General features: G+C 46.8%; 2 protein-coding genes across 5 annotated transcripts in view; one reads left to right on the forward strand and one right to left on the reverse strand.

Annotated features, from left to right (window-relative positions):
- RPS24 (ribosomal protein S24) overlaps positions 1-17,742 on the reverse strand; it is a 324,293-nt gene that overhangs the window by 160,704 nt on the left and 145,847 nt on the right. The window lies entirely within an intron of this gene.
- The window catches only part of DLG5 (discs large MAGUK scaffold protein 5), a 124,392-nt gene that overhangs the window by 87,574 nt on the left and 19,076 nt on the right, over positions 1-17,742 (forward strand). Inside the window, exons 18-27 of one of the 4 annotated variants that reach the window (XM_077345946.1) lie at positions 966-1,110; positions 1,769-1,890; positions 4,509-4,601; positions 7,091-7,259; positions 12,699-12,776; positions 13,437-13,599; positions 14,801-14,934; positions 15,664-15,828; positions 16,886-17,069; positions 17,342-17,490. In XM_077345946.1, the coding sequence (XP_077202061.1) occupies positions 966-1,110; positions 1,769-1,890; positions 4,509-4,601; positions 7,091-7,259; positions 12,699-12,776; positions 13,437-13,599; positions 14,801-14,934; positions 15,664-15,828; positions 16,886-17,069; positions 17,342-17,490 (1,402 nt within the window). The remainder of the gene's footprint in view (positions 1-965; positions 1,111-1,768; positions 1,891-4,508; positions 4,602-7,090; positions 7,260-12,698; positions 12,777-13,436; positions 13,600-14,800; positions 14,935-15,663; positions 15,829-16,885; positions 17,070-17,341; positions 17,491-17,742) is intronic. The other 3 variants (XM_077345947.1, XM_077345948.1, XM_077345949.1) reach the window with 3 other exon arrangements.

The raw sequence follows: 17,742 nt of genomic DNA on the forward strand, positions 1-17,742 counted from the left end.
GGAATCCCAGGTTTAGGGTTGCAACAAGAAGGAGGTATTGTGTACCCAGGGCAGGGGTCCCCAGCAATCTGCCATTGGTGCCATGGGGCCCAACAGCACTTCCTGGTACCCTCCAAGTGTTTTTGGAAAGTGGGCAGAGCCAAGTGGGAAGCCTTCTGGTCAGTTGTTGGAGATTGGATGGTCTGTGATGATTTCAAGGAACTTTACATTGGCTGTAGCTGCCACCACAGCACTAGGATCTTCACAGTAGGACTGAAGGGAAGCTGTGGCAGCCATTTTGTGGTTGATGTTGCTACCTGTTGGAGCCACTTGGTTGCTGTGCCCACCATGTCCCGACCCACAAGAGGTTTGCCTGGCCTCAACTAGGACCAGGGCCTTTTCAGTTGGAGGTTGGTGGTTGATAGAATGAGCTCCCAGGAGAGCTAAGGGCCCTGTTGGAGCTCTCACAGTTCTGCAGAGCCTGTAAAACGGAGCTCTTCCACCAGGCGTTTGGTTGAGGCTGGGTAGAAGAACATCGACTGGGACCTTTCTCCTTACCCCACCGTAGGTGGGTGTCAGCATGGACAGTCCTTCACATTACAGGAGAGGAAAGGAAGGGTAGGGTGGGTTGGTTGGTGTTTTGGGTTTGGTTTTTAATCTTTCTTTGTGTTTTATTTGATGTGAACCACCTCAAGCCGGCTGGCCAAGATTGGTGATGGATGGATGGATGGATGGATGGATGAATGAATGAATGAATGAATGAATGAATGAATGAATGAATGAATGAATGAATGCCAGGACTCCAGAGGTGCCCTCAGGCTTTAAATGGCTGTGTACCTCTGGTCTAGAACATCAAGGGAGTAGCTGGGAAGCTTGGCAGGGAGTTGAGATTGGATCAGGAACCTTCCAGCAGTGTTACTGTTCCACTAGCCATTCTCCCAACAACTGTGCATACCATTTAGCTGCTTTGTTCACTTCCTCAATAGGTACCGTACCAAGAAACATAGCGCCTTGTCCGGCAGTCACTGCTGTGATGAGGAACCCTATTTACACGGCTTGGAGTCACAGAGTTAACACCACCAACTGTCCATCTGTTGCCAGCCAGTTCTGTCATCAGCATCTGCACCCCAGGTATGGAGCATGAGACGAGTCTTGCTCAGTTGGACCATTAATCCTTGTAGCTCAGCATCTCCCCCTCCCCAACAGTTGGCCATGCAGGTGCTTCTCAGGAGTGGGGTAGAAGCCATAACTCTTCCCTTCTGTGCCCCCCCCCCCAATTTCTGTGTTCTGTGATTGTATGTTATTTGTTTAGGTCTTGTCCAGTGGTCAGGGATTGAGTCTTGTATGCCATTTAATATGCCATTTTGCTTCTGTACATTTGAATTAAGATAGCAGGAAGAGGCCCTTCTGACTGTCCCACCAATCAAAGACGCTGGTAGACACACGCGAGAGGGCCTTTTTGGTGGCAGCTCCCCAATCATGGAACAGCCTCTCCAGGGAGGTGTCCCTGGCCCCCTCACTGTTGACCTTCAGGAAGTAGTTGAAGGCAGTTCATTTAGGACCGCATTTGACTTATTTAACTTTTGTTTATTGGCAATCTGGATTAGAGTTTTTAAATTGATGTGGTTTTCATAGCTGCTGTTTTTTGGGGGGGAGGTTTAATATTTATGTGGATTTTAAAATATTTATTGATATTGTAAGCCACCTTGAGTTCTGCAGAGGAGAAAGGCGGTTAACGAATGTTTCAAATCAATAAAAACAGAAACGATGTCTTTCTTGTGTGTTGTAGCACTCAGCATCAAGGGCGCTTGAGCTTGGACCTGAGTCACAAGCACTCCGGCGAGTGTTCAGAAAATTCTCGCACACGATCGTCACACGGGTCGAATTCACTTCCATCCAGCGCAAGACTCGGTAAGTGACGTTTCGTGCTGGGCTATGCAGGGAATTCCTTTACCACGGAGGAGCCTGTAACTTACATAGAGATTTCCCCCTCTCCCCACATGTATATTCAATCTGTGGTCCAGATCCTGAGCGGTTACCAGGAGGCATATTTTCAAAAGATGCGCTTGAACTAGTAAAACCCTGGTTCAAAAATTGTAGAAAAATCGGGTCAAAAATATTGTGCCGATTCTTAACTTTTTAAGACTCAGTTCACACATTAGATATCCTAGGGCAGGGGTAGTCAACCTGTGGTCCTCCAGATGGTCATGGCCTACAATTCCCATGAGCCCCTGCCAGCAAATGCAAACACTGGCAGGGGCTCATGGAAATTGTAGTCCATGAACATCTGGAGGACCACAGGTTGACTACCCCCTGTCCTAGGGCACAGGGATCGCCATTTTGCCTTCAGTGGAGAACATGCCGTTTGATTGGGTTGTACAGCTTGTCTCTGTAATCCACTGGAAGGGACTGTGGTAGAGCATCTGCTTGGTAGGTAGAAGGTCCCAGGTTCAGTCCCCAGCATCTCCAGTTAAAAGACCCAGGTGAGGTGAAAGACTTTTCCACTTGAGACCCTGAAGAGCCAGGACCAATCAGAGTACACAGTTCTGACTTTGATGGAGCAGTGGTCTGATTCAGTTTAAGGATGATTCACGTGTTCATTTTGGGGTAGCGTAGGTGTCTTTGGATTTGGAATAGGAATGTTCCCTGTTGCAACTTGCTCTGCATGTAAGGCAAGGATGTATTGGTGAGGGTCACTCCTTCACCCCATGATGCATGTCCAACATAGGCAGCACTCTGGAGTGAAACCTAATCCTAATTCACTTGTTGATGCCAATTCACTTGTGAAGCCATAACTGCCACCAGATCTTTTGGGCATAATTAAGATGCAAATCCCATTGAAACCTTTAAATGGGGGCTTGCGGTAAATCCAAAGAGCAGCTGAGCAGTGGGGAGAAGATTGCTTCCCGTTGCTTAGCTGTTTCAGGCTTTCTTGTGCAGTCTCTTTAAAGTTTAAAGAGACTGCAAAAAGATAGCCTAAAATATTTGAACAGTGGGGAGTGGATTCCAGTTGTGGAGCCATTTTGGGGGCTGTCTTCTGCAGTCCTTTTAAAGTTTAAAAGGATTTCAGAAGACAGCCCAAAAGAGCTGTGTGGTCGGAACAGCACCCCACCCCACAGTTGTTTTTTGGGCTGTCTTCTGCTTTTTTAATTTTAAAGGAGCTGCACAGGACAGCTTGAAACATCTGAGTGAGACTTTTTTCCCTTTAAATCCCCATTTTCTGCTCCATGCATGAACCACTCTGAAAGTTCACACAAGTTTGTGACAGGGAACCCATCACGAACTTCTGTTTATGAACCCTGAACAGGGTACAATTCATCATGAATTTTGCTTCTTTGCTCAGTTCGTCCGTCCCTAGACAGGAGATGTGGTGGTTTCCAAAAACAAAGCATTGTAAAACTAGATGGACAGTTCTGATACATCCTTTACAGCCAAGGCACATGACTGAAAAAGGAATGGTGACTGTGCCGTTGAATGGGGTTCTTCCCTGTAGAAGGGAAAAGAGGTGCATGATTGTTCGCATGTTGAGGTTTGGAGAGCTGCCTCTTGGCTTTTGAGTGTTCCTCTCCCAGAAGTCCTTCCCCAATCACTTCTATTGCAGCCCTGCGTCCTTCATTGGAGCTCAGCTGAGGACAGAGAAGGGGCTATAGTCCTTCCAGGCATTTAAAATCGGACTCTTGAAGTTCTTTCTTTGTACGTCTGCTGCTGTCATTTCTAACTTGGTCATAATTCACATGGAAGATTGAAAAATGATGTCAGCCTCTTAGGATCCCCATTGAATCAGCCTCTTAGGATCCTTAGTTTACAAACATCAAAGGCATTAGAAGAAAAAGAAGAGTCGGTTCTTATATGCCGTTTTTCTCTACCCAAAGGAGGCTCAAAGCGGCTTACAGTCGCCTTCCCTTTCCTCTCCCCACAACAGGCACCCTGTGAGGTGGGTGAGGCTGAGAGAGCCCTGATATTACTGAAGAAATAGAGTTGGTTCTTATATGCCGGTTTTCTCTACCCGAAAGAGTCTCTACCTGGCTTACAGTCACCTTCCCTTTCCTCTCCTCACAACAGACACCATGTGAGGTGGGTGAGGCTGAGAGAGTCCTGATATCACTGCTTGGTCAGAACAGCTTTATCAATACTGTGGTGTGCCCAAGGTCACTGAGCTGGCTGCACGTGGGGGAGCGCAGAATTGAACACGGCATGCCAGATTAGTCTGCACTACACCAAACTGGCTCTCTTTAAAAAAGTAAACTGAATGTAATCATGTCTGATACATCAAAATGTATCTTGCTCATACCCGTTACCACAAAAAGTCAAAACTGGAGAAAAAAACATCACACTAGTAAGAAACCACCCATTGAGACAAAAAAAAAAATCAGGTATGCAGTACAAAAGTACGACTCTGGTGGCACCTTAGAGACCAAGTGGTCATTTGTTTCCCTGATGCTCCTGGACTCAGATCAAAATATAGATGGAGGACTTTTTGCTGGTATCTTCTTGTTATAAAGCCTGACTTTCCCCTTCTTTGTTTAAAGTAGGTTCTTCCAGCAACTTGCAGTATAGAACGGAACGAATAAAAATACCTTTGACGCCAAGGTACCCGAGGTCCATCATCGGCTCTGACAGGGGTAAGAACATCCAAAATACCTCCTCTCCCCCTCACCTTCTTGCTTCCCTGGATGAATAGAGCATTGCATTCTGTTGTCCTTTTGTTTGCAGTACAAACAAGTTAGAGCAGGGGTAGTCAAACTGCGGCCCTCCAGATGTCCATGGACCACAATTCCCAGAAGCCCCTGCCAGCATTCGCTGGTAGGGGCTTCTGGGAATTGTGGTCCATGGACATCTGGAGGGCCGCAGTTTGACTACCCCTGAGTTAGAGCGATGCAGTAAACCCATAACGTCTTCTCTGCTGTGAACAGGAATAGCAGATTTGTACTGGAGACCCTTTTCCTCCTGTTAAAGTCTTAAGAATCACAGTATTCATTTTAAATTGTTTGGATCACTTGCCAAGTTGCGTACCTTCCGTCTTATTGGAGAAAGGACCCCCTACGTTAAGCTTCACTCAGTCTCTCAAATCCTGCTGCCCACTTTATTCCAGTCGAGTGAGCTGTCCCAAGTATTATTATTATTATTATTATTATTATTATTATTATTATTATTATTATTATTATTATTATTATTATTGGACTTATTGCCTGCCACTCTCATGTCTGACTCGTGGCGGGTTACAGATTTGTCCAAAATTAAAACCTCGTTAAAATCCCATTTAAAACCATACCGGACATGTCAATAAACCCAACAGACTCCAACAATAAAAACCATAGCAGAGAATACCCTTCTAACCCCTCCAAGAAAAACTAATATAGGAGTGGGAGGAGGAACCCAGATCTCCAAATAAGTGCATGCTCTTAACACTGGGGGGGGGGGGAATCCCGTCAGCTCTTCCTTGCCCCATTGGCCTCAACCATAGACCTGGCGGAAGAGCTCCATTTTGCAGGCCCAGCGGAAAGTTGAAAGCTCCCGCAGGGCCTGTAACTCAGCCGGGAGCTCATTCCACCAGGCCTATCAAGAGGCACAGTAGAGATGTTTTAATTAAATAAATAGCCAGAGAATCATGAAACTGAAGGAGGTCTATGTCTGCTCCCGGGAGGCCTCTCATCCAAGCACAGCCAGCCTGAGACCAGCTCAGCCTCCTTTAAGTTACTGCAGCCTACGCTGTCTATCCGTATTCTGGGTTGGCTATGTTGGGTCCACATTTAACAGTGTGCTGGGTTAATATGTGTTGGAGCCCTCTGTTCCTTGGTCACCGTGTGGTGTCGTGGTCCAGAGTGCTGTACTAGTATTTGGAAGAACCAGGTTCAAATCCCCACATGTGCCTTGGGCCAGTCACACTCTCTCAGTTTAACCTACCTCACAGGATTGCTGGGAGAATAAAGCGGAGGAAGGAAAAATGATGTAAGGTGCTTTGGGTCCCTGTTAGGGAGAAAGGTAAAGGAAGTAAATAAATGAAGTAAATAAATCTTTCAGCCTCCACACTTGATAAGATGAAGAAAAGGAGTTGTCTTTTGATACCCTGTTTTTCACTACCTGGAAGGTGGCTTACAAGTGCCCTCCCTTCCTTTCTCCACAAGTACCCTGTGATGTAGGTTGGGATGAGAAAGCTCTAAGAGAACTGTAGCTGGCAAAACCCTGGTTCAGAAATCCTGGATTAGAGTCTGGCACTCTTCAATCACTGCATCATGCTGAGCCAAAAGACAAAAGGAAACAGCTGCACGTTACAGCTGTTTGCAGAGGGGAACATTAACTGGTTGAGCATGAAACCCTGTTGAGAAGAATCACAACTATTATTGCAAATCTTTTTTTTAAAAGAGATTTTGTTAATAGTTGTTTGGTCTAAGAAACGATCTCCAAACTGGAAGCAAATTTCACCCAAGGTAACAATTGATGGCACCGCAGTGGCCAATAGTCCCATCCACTTTCTCCAACAGAGTTGGCAGGCAGCAGGAAAGGAGTCAGTAAGCACTGGAGTGTGTTCAGAGGAGGGCAACAAAGATGGAGAGGGGTTTGGAGACCAAGACCTATGAGGAAAGGTTGGGGGAGTTTGGTCCGTTTAGCCTGGAGAGGAGACAACTGATAACCATCTTCAAGTATTTAAAAGGGTGCCATATAGAGGATGGAGCAGAATTGTTCTCTCTTGCCCTGGAGGAATGGACCAGAACCAATGGGATGAAATTAATTCAAAAGAAATTCCATCTAAACATCCGGAAGAAGTTCCTGACAGTTAGAGCGGTTCCTCAGTAGAACAGAATTCCTCCGGAGGTGGTGGGTTCTCCTTCCTTGGAGAATTTTAAACAGAGGCTGGATCGCCATCTGACGGAGAGGCTGATTCTGTGAAGGCTCAAGAGGGTGGCTGGTTACAGTGGGTGAATGATAGGGTGGTGAGTGTCCTGCATAGTACAGTGGGTTGGACTAGATGACCCATATCATCCCTTCCAACGCTATGATTCTATGGTTCACTATGGCCCTGATAGGCCCCACGCTGGGGACCCATGGCTGAGAGAGCTTTGGCATTTGGCCCTGGGCAAAGATTCCATGGCTGCTGTTGCATTCTTGGCAGGTTCCTTGTCACATTCCGAGTGCAGCAGCCCCAGCCTGATAACTCCTCCCCAGTCGCCACTGAATTTGGAGACCTCGTCCTTCGCCAGCAGCCAGTCACAAAATTCCCTCACCACCTTGCCCAGGATCTCCGTTAGTCCAGTATCCGTCGGGCAGCGACGGAAAGACAAGTAAGTGGCGATCCTTAATACTTGGGCACTTTTGTCGCGGTTGCTCGGAAAAATAGTAGTTTGGAGGCTGGATCTAAAGGTGAGGGTGTAGTAGCATGTCTGTGGGTGGAGGTGGGAAGGGTATGTCTTTTTTCACTTCCCCTTGTTTCCCAGGCATTTGTGAGGGTCCCTCACCACCCCCACCACCCCAGCAGAATTTCAGTGACCTCAGTGGGCTTCAACAGGCTAGGGAGGAGCAGAAGTTCACTCTGGTCGTTTTGTTTTGGGTCCTACCTAAAGAGCCACATTAAGTACGACAAAGGGCATTTCCCATCACCATTTTAAAGTCTGTGATATGGAGCTCTCCCCCGTACCTTTTTAAGTGTCAAAATAGCTGTTGGGGGGGGGGGGGGAGATGGTTCATTTGGCTCTTTAAAAGGTGCAGGGGGTGGGGGGAGCCCCACACCACCTAAACAGCATTTTAAAATGAATTTAGAATGACAATGGAGAACTGGTGCCAGCCATGTTTAAGTTTAGTTCAGCTCTGTTGATCAGCTGGTTAAATATTGGTCATGCAGTTGGATAATTTGCTGGAGGTCCTGTCAAGACCTCCAGAGCTACCCAAATGACAAAGGCTTCTAGAACAGTGGTTCTCAACCTGGGGGTCGGGACCCCTTTGGGAGTCGAATTACCCTTTCAGAGGGGGCGCGGCAGGGTGAGCAGCTTGCCTGTTTGGAGCAGCAGAAAAGAGCGAGATCGGCATGGTGGGACAAGAGGCAGAAGTGAACTGAGAAATCCCGGAAAAAAACCAATTTAGATACCATCATGAACAATGGATCTTCATGCCATTGGTCAGCTTTGGTTTAATTTCTGTGAAAGAACCTTTGCATAATTTTATGATTGGGGGTCACCACAACATGAGGAACTGCATTAAAGGGTCATGGCAATAGGAAGGTTGAGAACCACTGGCATAGATCATAATTTATTCAAGTAAATAATTTCTCCAAGTAAATTTGTGAATCATTTTATGTTCTTATCAGCGCATTAGGAAGGTTGAGAACCACTGGTCTAGAAGAACAGAGGCCGTTTCCACTGGGATCTTAAGAGTACATTGCTATGGCCAGGTCACAGTGAAGCCCCACAGTTGACACAAGGGACTCTGTAGCAGTCCTTGCCACTTGTGAATGATGCCACAATACAATGGTTGACTTGTGTTGACTCTGGCCCGCAATAGTTGACTCTGGCCTGCTTCCCTGGAATCCAGTTCCGGTTCCAAGATGTGTGCAGTTAACATCACATGGTTGCTAGGAGGGGGCTTAGCTGAGAGAGGAGGAACTCCCTGGAGGGAACTTTAAGGAGGGGTATGTCTCATTGCCAGATAAGTATGTGCATGTGCGGACCTGAGGACTGGGGCACTGGAGGCCCTTGAAAGCCAATGGATAAGGACACCAGCCAAGCCCTGCTGGATCAGAGCACTGGTCTATCAGATCTATCATTCCAGCTCACACCAGTTCCTCTGGAGGGCCAACAACAGGGTGGAGAGGCCAAGGCCTTCACAAGAACCTCAGAAGAGCCCTGGTGGATCAGACCAGTGAGGGTCCATCTAGCCCAGCATCCTGTCTCACACAGGGGCCAACCAATTCCTCGGCAGGGGCAATTACAGGGCACAGAGGCGGAGGCCTTCCCCTGACATTGCCTCCTGGCTCTGGGGTTCAAAGAGTTACTGCGTCTGAATGGGGAGGTTCCCCTTAGTCACCATGTGGCTAGTAGCCACAGAGAGACCTCTCCTATTCCTCTGGGCTGTAGGCTAGAGTTGCACAGAGGCATACTTGACTGTGGGAAAGAACCAATAGGCTTGGAGATTTGCCACACAAATTGTCAATGGCAGACAGAAGATACATGTTTAATTGGGTCAACGCCCTCTTCCTAGAAGGCTGAATTGAAGATTAAAGGGACCAAATGGAGGCTATCATACTTTGGTCGCATCATGAGAAGACAGGACTCCCTGGAAAAGACAATAATGCTAAGGAAAGAGGAAGGCCCAGCACGAGAGGGATGGACTCACTCCAGGGAGCCACGAGGTCATTTGTTCATAGGGTCGCCAGAAGCCGGAAGTGAATTGAGCTTATAGCCTTGATTCTGCACACGAAGAGAGCGTTTTTCGACCCAATTATATTTTCAAGTGATAATCAAAAACGACAGCACTTTCAGTGAATATATTGAATTTATTAACGACAGCTTTGTGGAGGACTCATTTTGCCACCGATGAAAGCACTGAAAACGGAGAATAATCTAGAGGCCGTTTTGGCAGAGTCCAGATGGAAATAAAGACATAACAGAGACTTTTATACTTCGATTAAGCCATTGGACAGATTCTTTTTTCCTTGGTTGTTCTTGGGAGCATCCACTTTCTTCTTGCAGCAGGAAGCGAGTGGATGGCAGTTCACACACCCAAGTTACACAATGCTTTCCACAAGTGTAAAGGACAAGCCACGGTTACTTGTTTGCATCATACAGAAACATAATCTGGCCAGGCCTGGCTACGGTCAGTTTTCACCACCTCTCTGGTCAATGCAGCCCATGGAGGCCTAGCCCCTAGTCTACTCATAAGGAAAGAAATGTTGAGAAGTCTCCGAGGAATGTTTAGAAAGCCGACTGAATGAGGGGGGAAAAGACCGAGCCACAGGACTGAACGTACACCCCAATGCCAAGAGGGAAGCCACACCTCATTTTATATGCCTGCTGGAGTCCCATCCACTTCTCTGTTCAGTAAAGCAGGGGTAGTCAACCTGCGGTCCTCCAGATGTTCATGGACTACAATTCCCATTAGCCCCTGCCAGCAGTTGCTGGCAGGGGCTCATGGGAATTGTAGTCCATGGGCATCTGGAGGACCACAGGTTGACTACCCCTGCAGTAAAGAGTTTTAATTGCAAGACATGAGCATTGAGATGCCCCTCAACTAAAACCCTGTTTCATGGTTTTCCAAAGGGTCTCATTGTTTCCTTGGCCTATTCTGCACACAATATATAATGCACTTTCAATGCACTGTAGAAGTAGATTTTCCTGTTCTGCACAGGAAAATCCAGCTGCCAAAGCACACTGAAAGTGCATTATCCAGTGTGTGCGGAATGGGCCCTTGACAACATGGAAGGGGAAACAAGGACTTTTGGTCAGGACAAAACTTGGTTCTGCCCCCTTCTTATGTTTGATCAGACCTGTCCAGTTTCTCTTCCAGGTAGAGTTTGACACAAGCTAAAAGCAGAGAAGAAACCATGCAAACTAAAGATAATATTTTTTAAAAAAGTAATGGGACTTGTATTTCTTCTCAGCAGTTTGCTAGCGAAATCATTTTCAACCCAAAAAGACAGAGGCTCAGGTAGAGTTTGAAGGGATGAGAGTTGCTTGCAGATCAGTAATCCCCCCTCCTGCCCCAGATTCGTATCTGCTGATGAGCTTGAGTGACGTGTGTGTGGATCTCTCCCCCTCCACCCCAAGCTCCTCTTGATTGGTTTTCCCATGTGTTATTTTTCAACAATCCTGTTTTATTGGTAGGAGAAGTCAAATCAAGTTGCAGGTGTACCCAGGGGTCCCTTACTAAGTGAATGTTAAATTTAGACTTACTTCATTGTATTGTTAGATTCAAGTTGGTCTTAAGTAGCGCAACAAAAATAGAGTCCAAATGCACCTTTAAGACCAACTGAATGAATCTTTGTTGGTCTTAAAGGCGCTATTGGACTCTAATTTCATTATATTGCATTATTTACTGATTTGATTGAAGTTCTGCTTGATGTTTGGGGCAATGAACCAAACCAACCTGGGATAATCCTCTGGTCGATAGATATTTGCCCTCTTAAGATCACCTTTGATTAGTATTGACAGGTTTCAGTGGGACTCAGTATTTATTACCTGAAGATAGAGGGTCAATGGGTTGTTCTGCAGTAGAACAGTTAGGTACAGAAACTAACAAGGTATATGTTTCATGAATTCAATGAAGGGAGTTCTGGCTTTCAAAAGCTTATATGCCCCAAATCTTGGTGCTACTGGACTTGAAGTCACCCTCATCTTAAGAGCTTCTATGTGCTATGAGGCTTGTACACCTTTGAGGACCTGAAGGCCGTTCATAAAGAAAGCAAATCCCCAGGTTCCCACTTAGTCAGAAATAGAGCACCTGCTTGCTTGATGTCTCTGTTTGATCCTGGTAACATAACAGCACCCTCCTGCCTTCCATGAATAGGCCTTCAGCAGCGTCAGTGTATTGATGCTGTCCACCTGGGTTAGCCAGGCACCTGAAGCCCAGCTCCCCAGGATCTCCAAATAAATCCTTGCATGGCTCCGCATCTGGCGATCTCACCAAAGATGCCACCGTCACTCCATTATAGTGTGCCCTTGTGTGTCCTTGAGGCAGGGGTTGGTGTTCAGTGCTCTGGAGATGAGTCTGCAGAACCCACGTTCCACTTTCTTGCCTTAAACGGCATCTTGGGCAGGCAGCAGACGGAAGGTTTTCCTCAGAGTTTGGGTTTCCTCCGTCCTTCCCATGTTTTTCCGCTGAACAAGAGGCTCTTGTTCCAGGAGTGAAGCTTCTCAGGCAGAATTTATGGAGGTGATGTCTTGCTTTGTCACCTACGTTGGACATTGATAGCCTAGACCAGGAACTCTAAGGCCCAACACCACCCCCAGCTAAGAACTGAGAAGCGTTTGCTGTCAGGGGCTCATGGGAATTGTAGTTCATGGACATCTGGAGGGCCGCGGTTTGGCTACCCCTGGTATACAGAATGTATCCAATGAGGCACAATGGCTTTTGCCTTGTTTTTTCTGTCCAGTTCAGACATACCTGCAAAAATTGGGGATATTATCCCTGTGGTTAGTTTGTCTGCAAGCTGAACCCTGGATTGACAGATAAACAAATCTTTGTTTGCCACAGCAAATACGACTTCTATTCCTGTTGCTTGGACTGGAGAGGCCAGTGTGGATCAAACCAGGCTGAAGCTCCAATACCTGTGTTTTGTACATCATTCAAAACCAAAACTAAGCCAAACTTTGGTTAATAAACCAGCTTCCAGCCATGTCTTCAGATCCTGGCCTGGGGGACCCTAGCTGGCAGGGTAGGCTACCTGCAGACAATCATGCAAATGAAATTATGGTTTTGTATCTTAACCCAGGGGTCCCCAACCTTTTGGGGCCCGCAGAGACTTATATGTGGTGCTATAGAAATACTGTCTCTGTTGAGACGGGGTCCCTAATGCGGCAGTATTTCTATAGCGCCACATATAAGAGAGTAGGTTATGCTCTGTACTCAGCAAGAGTTAAGTAAACTCTCGCGGAGCTCGAGCATTTGGGGACGAAACGTCCAGCCTCCCTGTAGCTGTGTAGTCTCTGTGTTTACTTCTCTATCTCTCTCTCTTTCCTTCTAAGTGTGTTTCTTTTTTCTTTTCTTTTCTGCATCCCGTCTGCATCTTTCAGATACTTGTTCCGTAATAGGTCTTTTCTGAGACTCCCTGTGGTGCCTAGGCCAAGGTTCTGTTCCCTAAGGAGTTTGAGGTTGGCTTGATTATAAAGGTTGTCCTTCTCAAGCAGTCCTTTGCGCCCTTTCCTTGTGCTATTTTACATGTTCGGATAATTCCCTAACCCCCCCCCCCCACCGCAACGGTGGGGAGAACTTGCATGGTAATGGACATGCTACCATGCAAGTCGGCATCTTGAGTTGTTTTGTGTTTTGGTTTTTTGTTTTAATTGGCTTAATTTCATTGACTAACGTTGTGTTTTTTCCCCCTCTGCGCACAAATATTAAATATGGAAATGGGTCTTCCTTGCCTTTGATTCACAGCTCTATATTTATGCTCATCGGCTACTTAAGTCTCCCAGTCTTTTTTGTATGTTTCGGCGTAAGGCTTTCCTCCAGAATGGTTTTCTGAATTGCATATTATATATATTTGCTGGCATATATAATATGGATGAGAGTTGTGTTTTCCTGCTCCGTTCCCTGTCTGATTTGCGCTTGAGTCAGTCATTAAACGTTGCATGGTCATGTGAAAGGAATGTTACTCGGAGCGTTTTAGTAACTTTAACATTTAATTCTGCAGGTTAAGGTGGGTGGGCAGTAATGCACATGATTCACGTCCTTTGGGTTCTCTCTCAACATCTCTCTCTGCTTTGGTCAGTGTTTCAAATGTGTGGCTTTCTTCTTCTCTGCTTCCAAAGGCCATACATGGAAGAACCACGGCACGTCAAAGTGCAGAAGGGCGCAGAGCCTCTCGGGATCTCCATTGTCTGTGGCGAAAACGGTGGCATCTTTGTGTCGAAAGTAACTGGTGGGAGCATTGCCCATCAGGCTGGCCTCGAATATGGGGATCAGTTGTTGGAGGTAAAAACCAGCGTCCAACTGCTTAGCTGTTGTTTTCCATCTAAACTGGGATGGGACACTTATTGGTCTGGTTTGGGCATAATGTGAAAATGTGGTCTGTGATAACGAGGGATGGACATGGTGGCTGGTTGTGGTTTGCGAGCTCCAGTTCATGGCAGGTCAAGCGGCATTAACTTTCAAGCTGGTTGTGGAGGTTCATACCAGTTTGTGGATGGATACAGTTCCAGAAAGACTGTTTCTGCTCAATCTAAATGTTCATTAAAACTTCAAAACAATAGGGGTCAGAACTTGAAAGGCATGTAGAGACGCATACAGGGAGGTCCCCTGTGACCTTAATGTTTCTAGCTTGCACTGAATCCATTCTATACACTTCTGAACCTCCACCTATCAAAATGACTGCCTGTCATTTCTCCAGAACGCAAGCTCTTGGGGGCAATCTGTGAGGGTCTGTCACTCAGAACCAGTAAAAACCCTCTAGGCTTTTTGCTATCAAAGGTCCAAGCACTTCAGCAGCTGTAGCGATTGTTATTGAGGTCTTTAAGGTGCTTTTATAATCTCTGTTTCATTTGCATTGTAAGCTATCCTGAGTTCCCCAAGGTAGAAAGACAGTAGGGAATGGTGGGGCGCCAGTCCTCGTGCCCAGGAGCAGGCAAGACTGTGCATGATTGAAGTGGTCCCACTGGGCTGTCTTCTGCCCAGTAAACACAGAGACAGATTCACAGCTGAAGCACAGCTTATTGAGAAACATAGAAAATGCACTGAAGCAAATCTCCCATATCCCCAAGAAGCAAGGGGCGAGGGACCTGCTTCTTTCCAAGAGAACCCCCATGCTCCAAGGCAGAGAAGCATTTGCCACAGAGAAACACAAACACAGAGAGAAAGATGGCTATGCCTGCGCCTGTGGGGCCCGTGTTTCCCAGGTGCCAGCAGTAGTGGAGTGGGGTGACAACATGACAACCCTCCTGTACTACTCTCAGGTTCTGCCTTTTCTGCGGTGTCCAAACCAACCATCCCACATCCACATTGCATCACACTGAGCACATGCATGTCTGCATGGTTGCTTTATGTTGCAAGTGTTTTTGGAGGATGGGCGCTATGCACCTCATTCCCTGATTTACTGGCAGTGCTGTGTACCACGTTTCAAGAAGCAGGGTGGGATTGAATGGGAGAATGGGCTGCTGAGTGCCTCTCTCCCCCCCAGTTTAACGGGATCAATCTACGGAACGCCACCGAACAACAAGCCCGGCTGATCATTGGACAGCAGTGTGACACCATAACGATTTTGGCGCAGTATAATCCACACATGTTCCAGCTTGGGAACCACTCACGTTCCAGGTAAGATGCATTGAAACCAGAGACACCTCCCCTCCCCCACCCACACACAAAGATGCATTTTTGAGCATCTGGGGGCACTTCTGAAATTTTGAGAGGGGGGAGTAACGACCACTAGGGTTGGGCGCTTTGGCGGCCGAAGCAGCTGCTTCGGGCTGGAACGGCTGCTTCGGCGACCAAAGTGCCCAACCCTAATGGCCACCCTCTTCAAACCTTCGCAGCAGGGGAAATGGAGCCACACCCAGACTCGGGAAAGCCCCGGTGCCTGCCAGCCCTCCCCATCCTCTAGCAGAGAACCCTTTCATTTGAATGAGGGGAGCCAGTAACAAGCCCTGCCTTACACTAGCCCCGCCCATTTTTTGAAAAGCTCTGCTGGCGTCAAGGAAAGTCCTGCCAGGAATGATGGTGCCCATGGGCACCGTGTCGGGGAACCTTTCCAGGTCTGTAGTGTGTCCATGTGGCTCAGTTAAGATGTGCTTGGCCATGGTTTATTCTGCTATTTCCTCTTCAGGGTTGGAAGGGAGAGGCTGGCTTCTGCCTGTCACCATGGCTCCCTCAACAGCATCTCAGGATGGCCTCGGCTGGGTGGGGGAACCCGGCAGTAGAGAACTTGGTTTCAAACTTGGGCCTTAATGTGTCCTTGAACTCTCCGTAATGCATGAGACAGTGGAAGTGTTTTGGAAATTACCAGACCCTGTGCTTTAAAATCCTGTGTTTTTCATTTAATTTGAGCTCCCGCCTTGAACCTGTAAGCAGCCATTCCACGCCACAAGGGAGCGGGGCCGCCACTCCTGACAGCCATTCGGTGATTGATACCGTGAGTGAACAGGACGAAGGGACGATGACACCCCCCTCCAAGCAGACCACGCCCACAACCAGTCCCTGCAATTCAATCCGGTGGGTTGGCTTCCAGCCTTGCTTGAGTCTCTTTTTATTTTTTTAGTGGCACTAGTCCACCTATACTCTAGCTTCAGATGGATGTGGGAGTCTTGGCCCTGCCCCTGGTCCAGATTCAAGATGGCCAAGAGTGCTGGGAACCAGGGGGGGACAAAACTCAAGGGAGAAGTTTCACAGGCATGAAGGGAAGCAAAGGTGGGTCTGATGACACCTATGAGCACCCATGGGCACCATGTTTGAGAACCTTGATTTAGACTCTTTCCTGGTGCATGTTTGAGAGAACCCATGGTTCCCATCGGCTTATAGAAGACAAGAGAGAAACGGGTGTTTGCTGTTTCTTCTTTGTGGCTGGGAGAGGCTGACCTCACCACAGTTTATGTATTATTTGTGCATTAATTACAGGAGCAAGTCAAATAATTTCTTTTCACATCATGATTATGCCATGTTTTTACGCTTTTTTTTTTGGTGAGACCCATTTATATCTATAACCTCTGTATAGGCACTTTGAAGTAAATGGGAATCATATACTCTAAAGTAAACAGTTGTTTTTCTTCAACAAGAATAGAGTTTGTAAATATTGCTAATAAGCTTGATGGTTTCCAGTAATCGTAATAATTTCAGATAGGTTCTCCAAAGTTTCATACTCACAAAGACTTATTTTCTCCCTTGCAACTGAGGCTCATAACTTTCACACAGAACACCGTTTTCTCTCACAGTGTGCCTCTTTGCCACCCCCTCCCCTCTCGTTCTTCACACACTCCCCCAAATGACTGTCTCTTTGCAAGACCATTTCATTCCTTCAAGTCCAGCTCCCATTTGATCATAACTGTCCTCAATCGTTTTTAGTTTAGTTTATTACAGTTATATATTGCCCTTCTCCCCGTTACTCTAAAGGCCTGCGTTGTAAACCACAGCAATCTCCCTAGAGTTCCACATCAAAACCTTGAAATACAACACACACCAATTAATTACCTGGGGAAAGCATCACAATTTGGCTCTGAATGGCATAAGGAGAGACCAGGCTACCTTGGTCTTACTGGTTTCTTGCTCTTGACAGGAGTTCCATGGACACGAGCAAGAAGACCCCTGAACCGAGAACGGTGGTCATCAAAAAGTCCCAAGTGGAACTTGGAATCCAGATCTGTGGGGGGAACCTGTATGGAATATTTGTGTCTGAGCTGGAAGAAGACAGTCCTGCCAGAGGCCCAGATGGGCTCGTGCCAGGAGACATGATTCTTGAGGTAAATAGTAGATCGGAATTGAAGGTGTAATTCACTTTGTAATTAATGGGCCCAAAACATGCTTGAGTGTGTAAGAAATATATTCAACATCTTAGGTGGGCGGTGTGTGGCCCTTATAAAGTCCCTCTGTAGTTCCATTTTAAACCTGGTCTTTGCAGAGTTCTGTCTTTGTGCCTTTTTCCCCGTTGGGTTTCAGGACCCCTTTGTAGCTTTACACTTGATCCTGCCGCTGATCCGGTTGCTTCTCTCTCTCATGTTACGTTTCTAAACAGTACGGCTCAGTTGACATGCAGAATAAAACTGCTGAGGAGGCTTACCTTGAAATGCTGAAACCAGGAGAAAGCATCAGAATCAAAGCGCAGTACAGAATGCAAGAATTCAACAGGATCAAAGAGTTACCCGGAGATGGCTTCTACATCAGGTATTCCCATTGTTCATTCAGCCATCCAGGATATGAATCAACAACCTCCGCAGGCTAGTTGACGCCCGTCTGAACACCCTTTAAGTGCTCCGTCCTTCTGATTGTGCCGTGAGCAGGGCTGATAGGTGCTGTGGTTGAGTTGGCAACAGGAGAGTATTAAGGTTATGATGGTTGTTTGTCACTTGATAATACAATTAATAACTGCTGATGTTTGCATGTGTGAATTGCCTGCCTTTTCAGATCAAGTGCATG

This window comes from Paroedura picta, chromosome 7, assembly GCF_049243985.1.
Source record: "Paroedura picta isolate Pp20150507F chromosome 7, Ppicta_v3.0, whole genome shotgun sequence".
Taxonomy (NCBI): Eukaryota; Metazoa; Chordata; class Lepidosauria; order Squamata; family Gekkonidae; genus Paroedura; species Paroedura picta.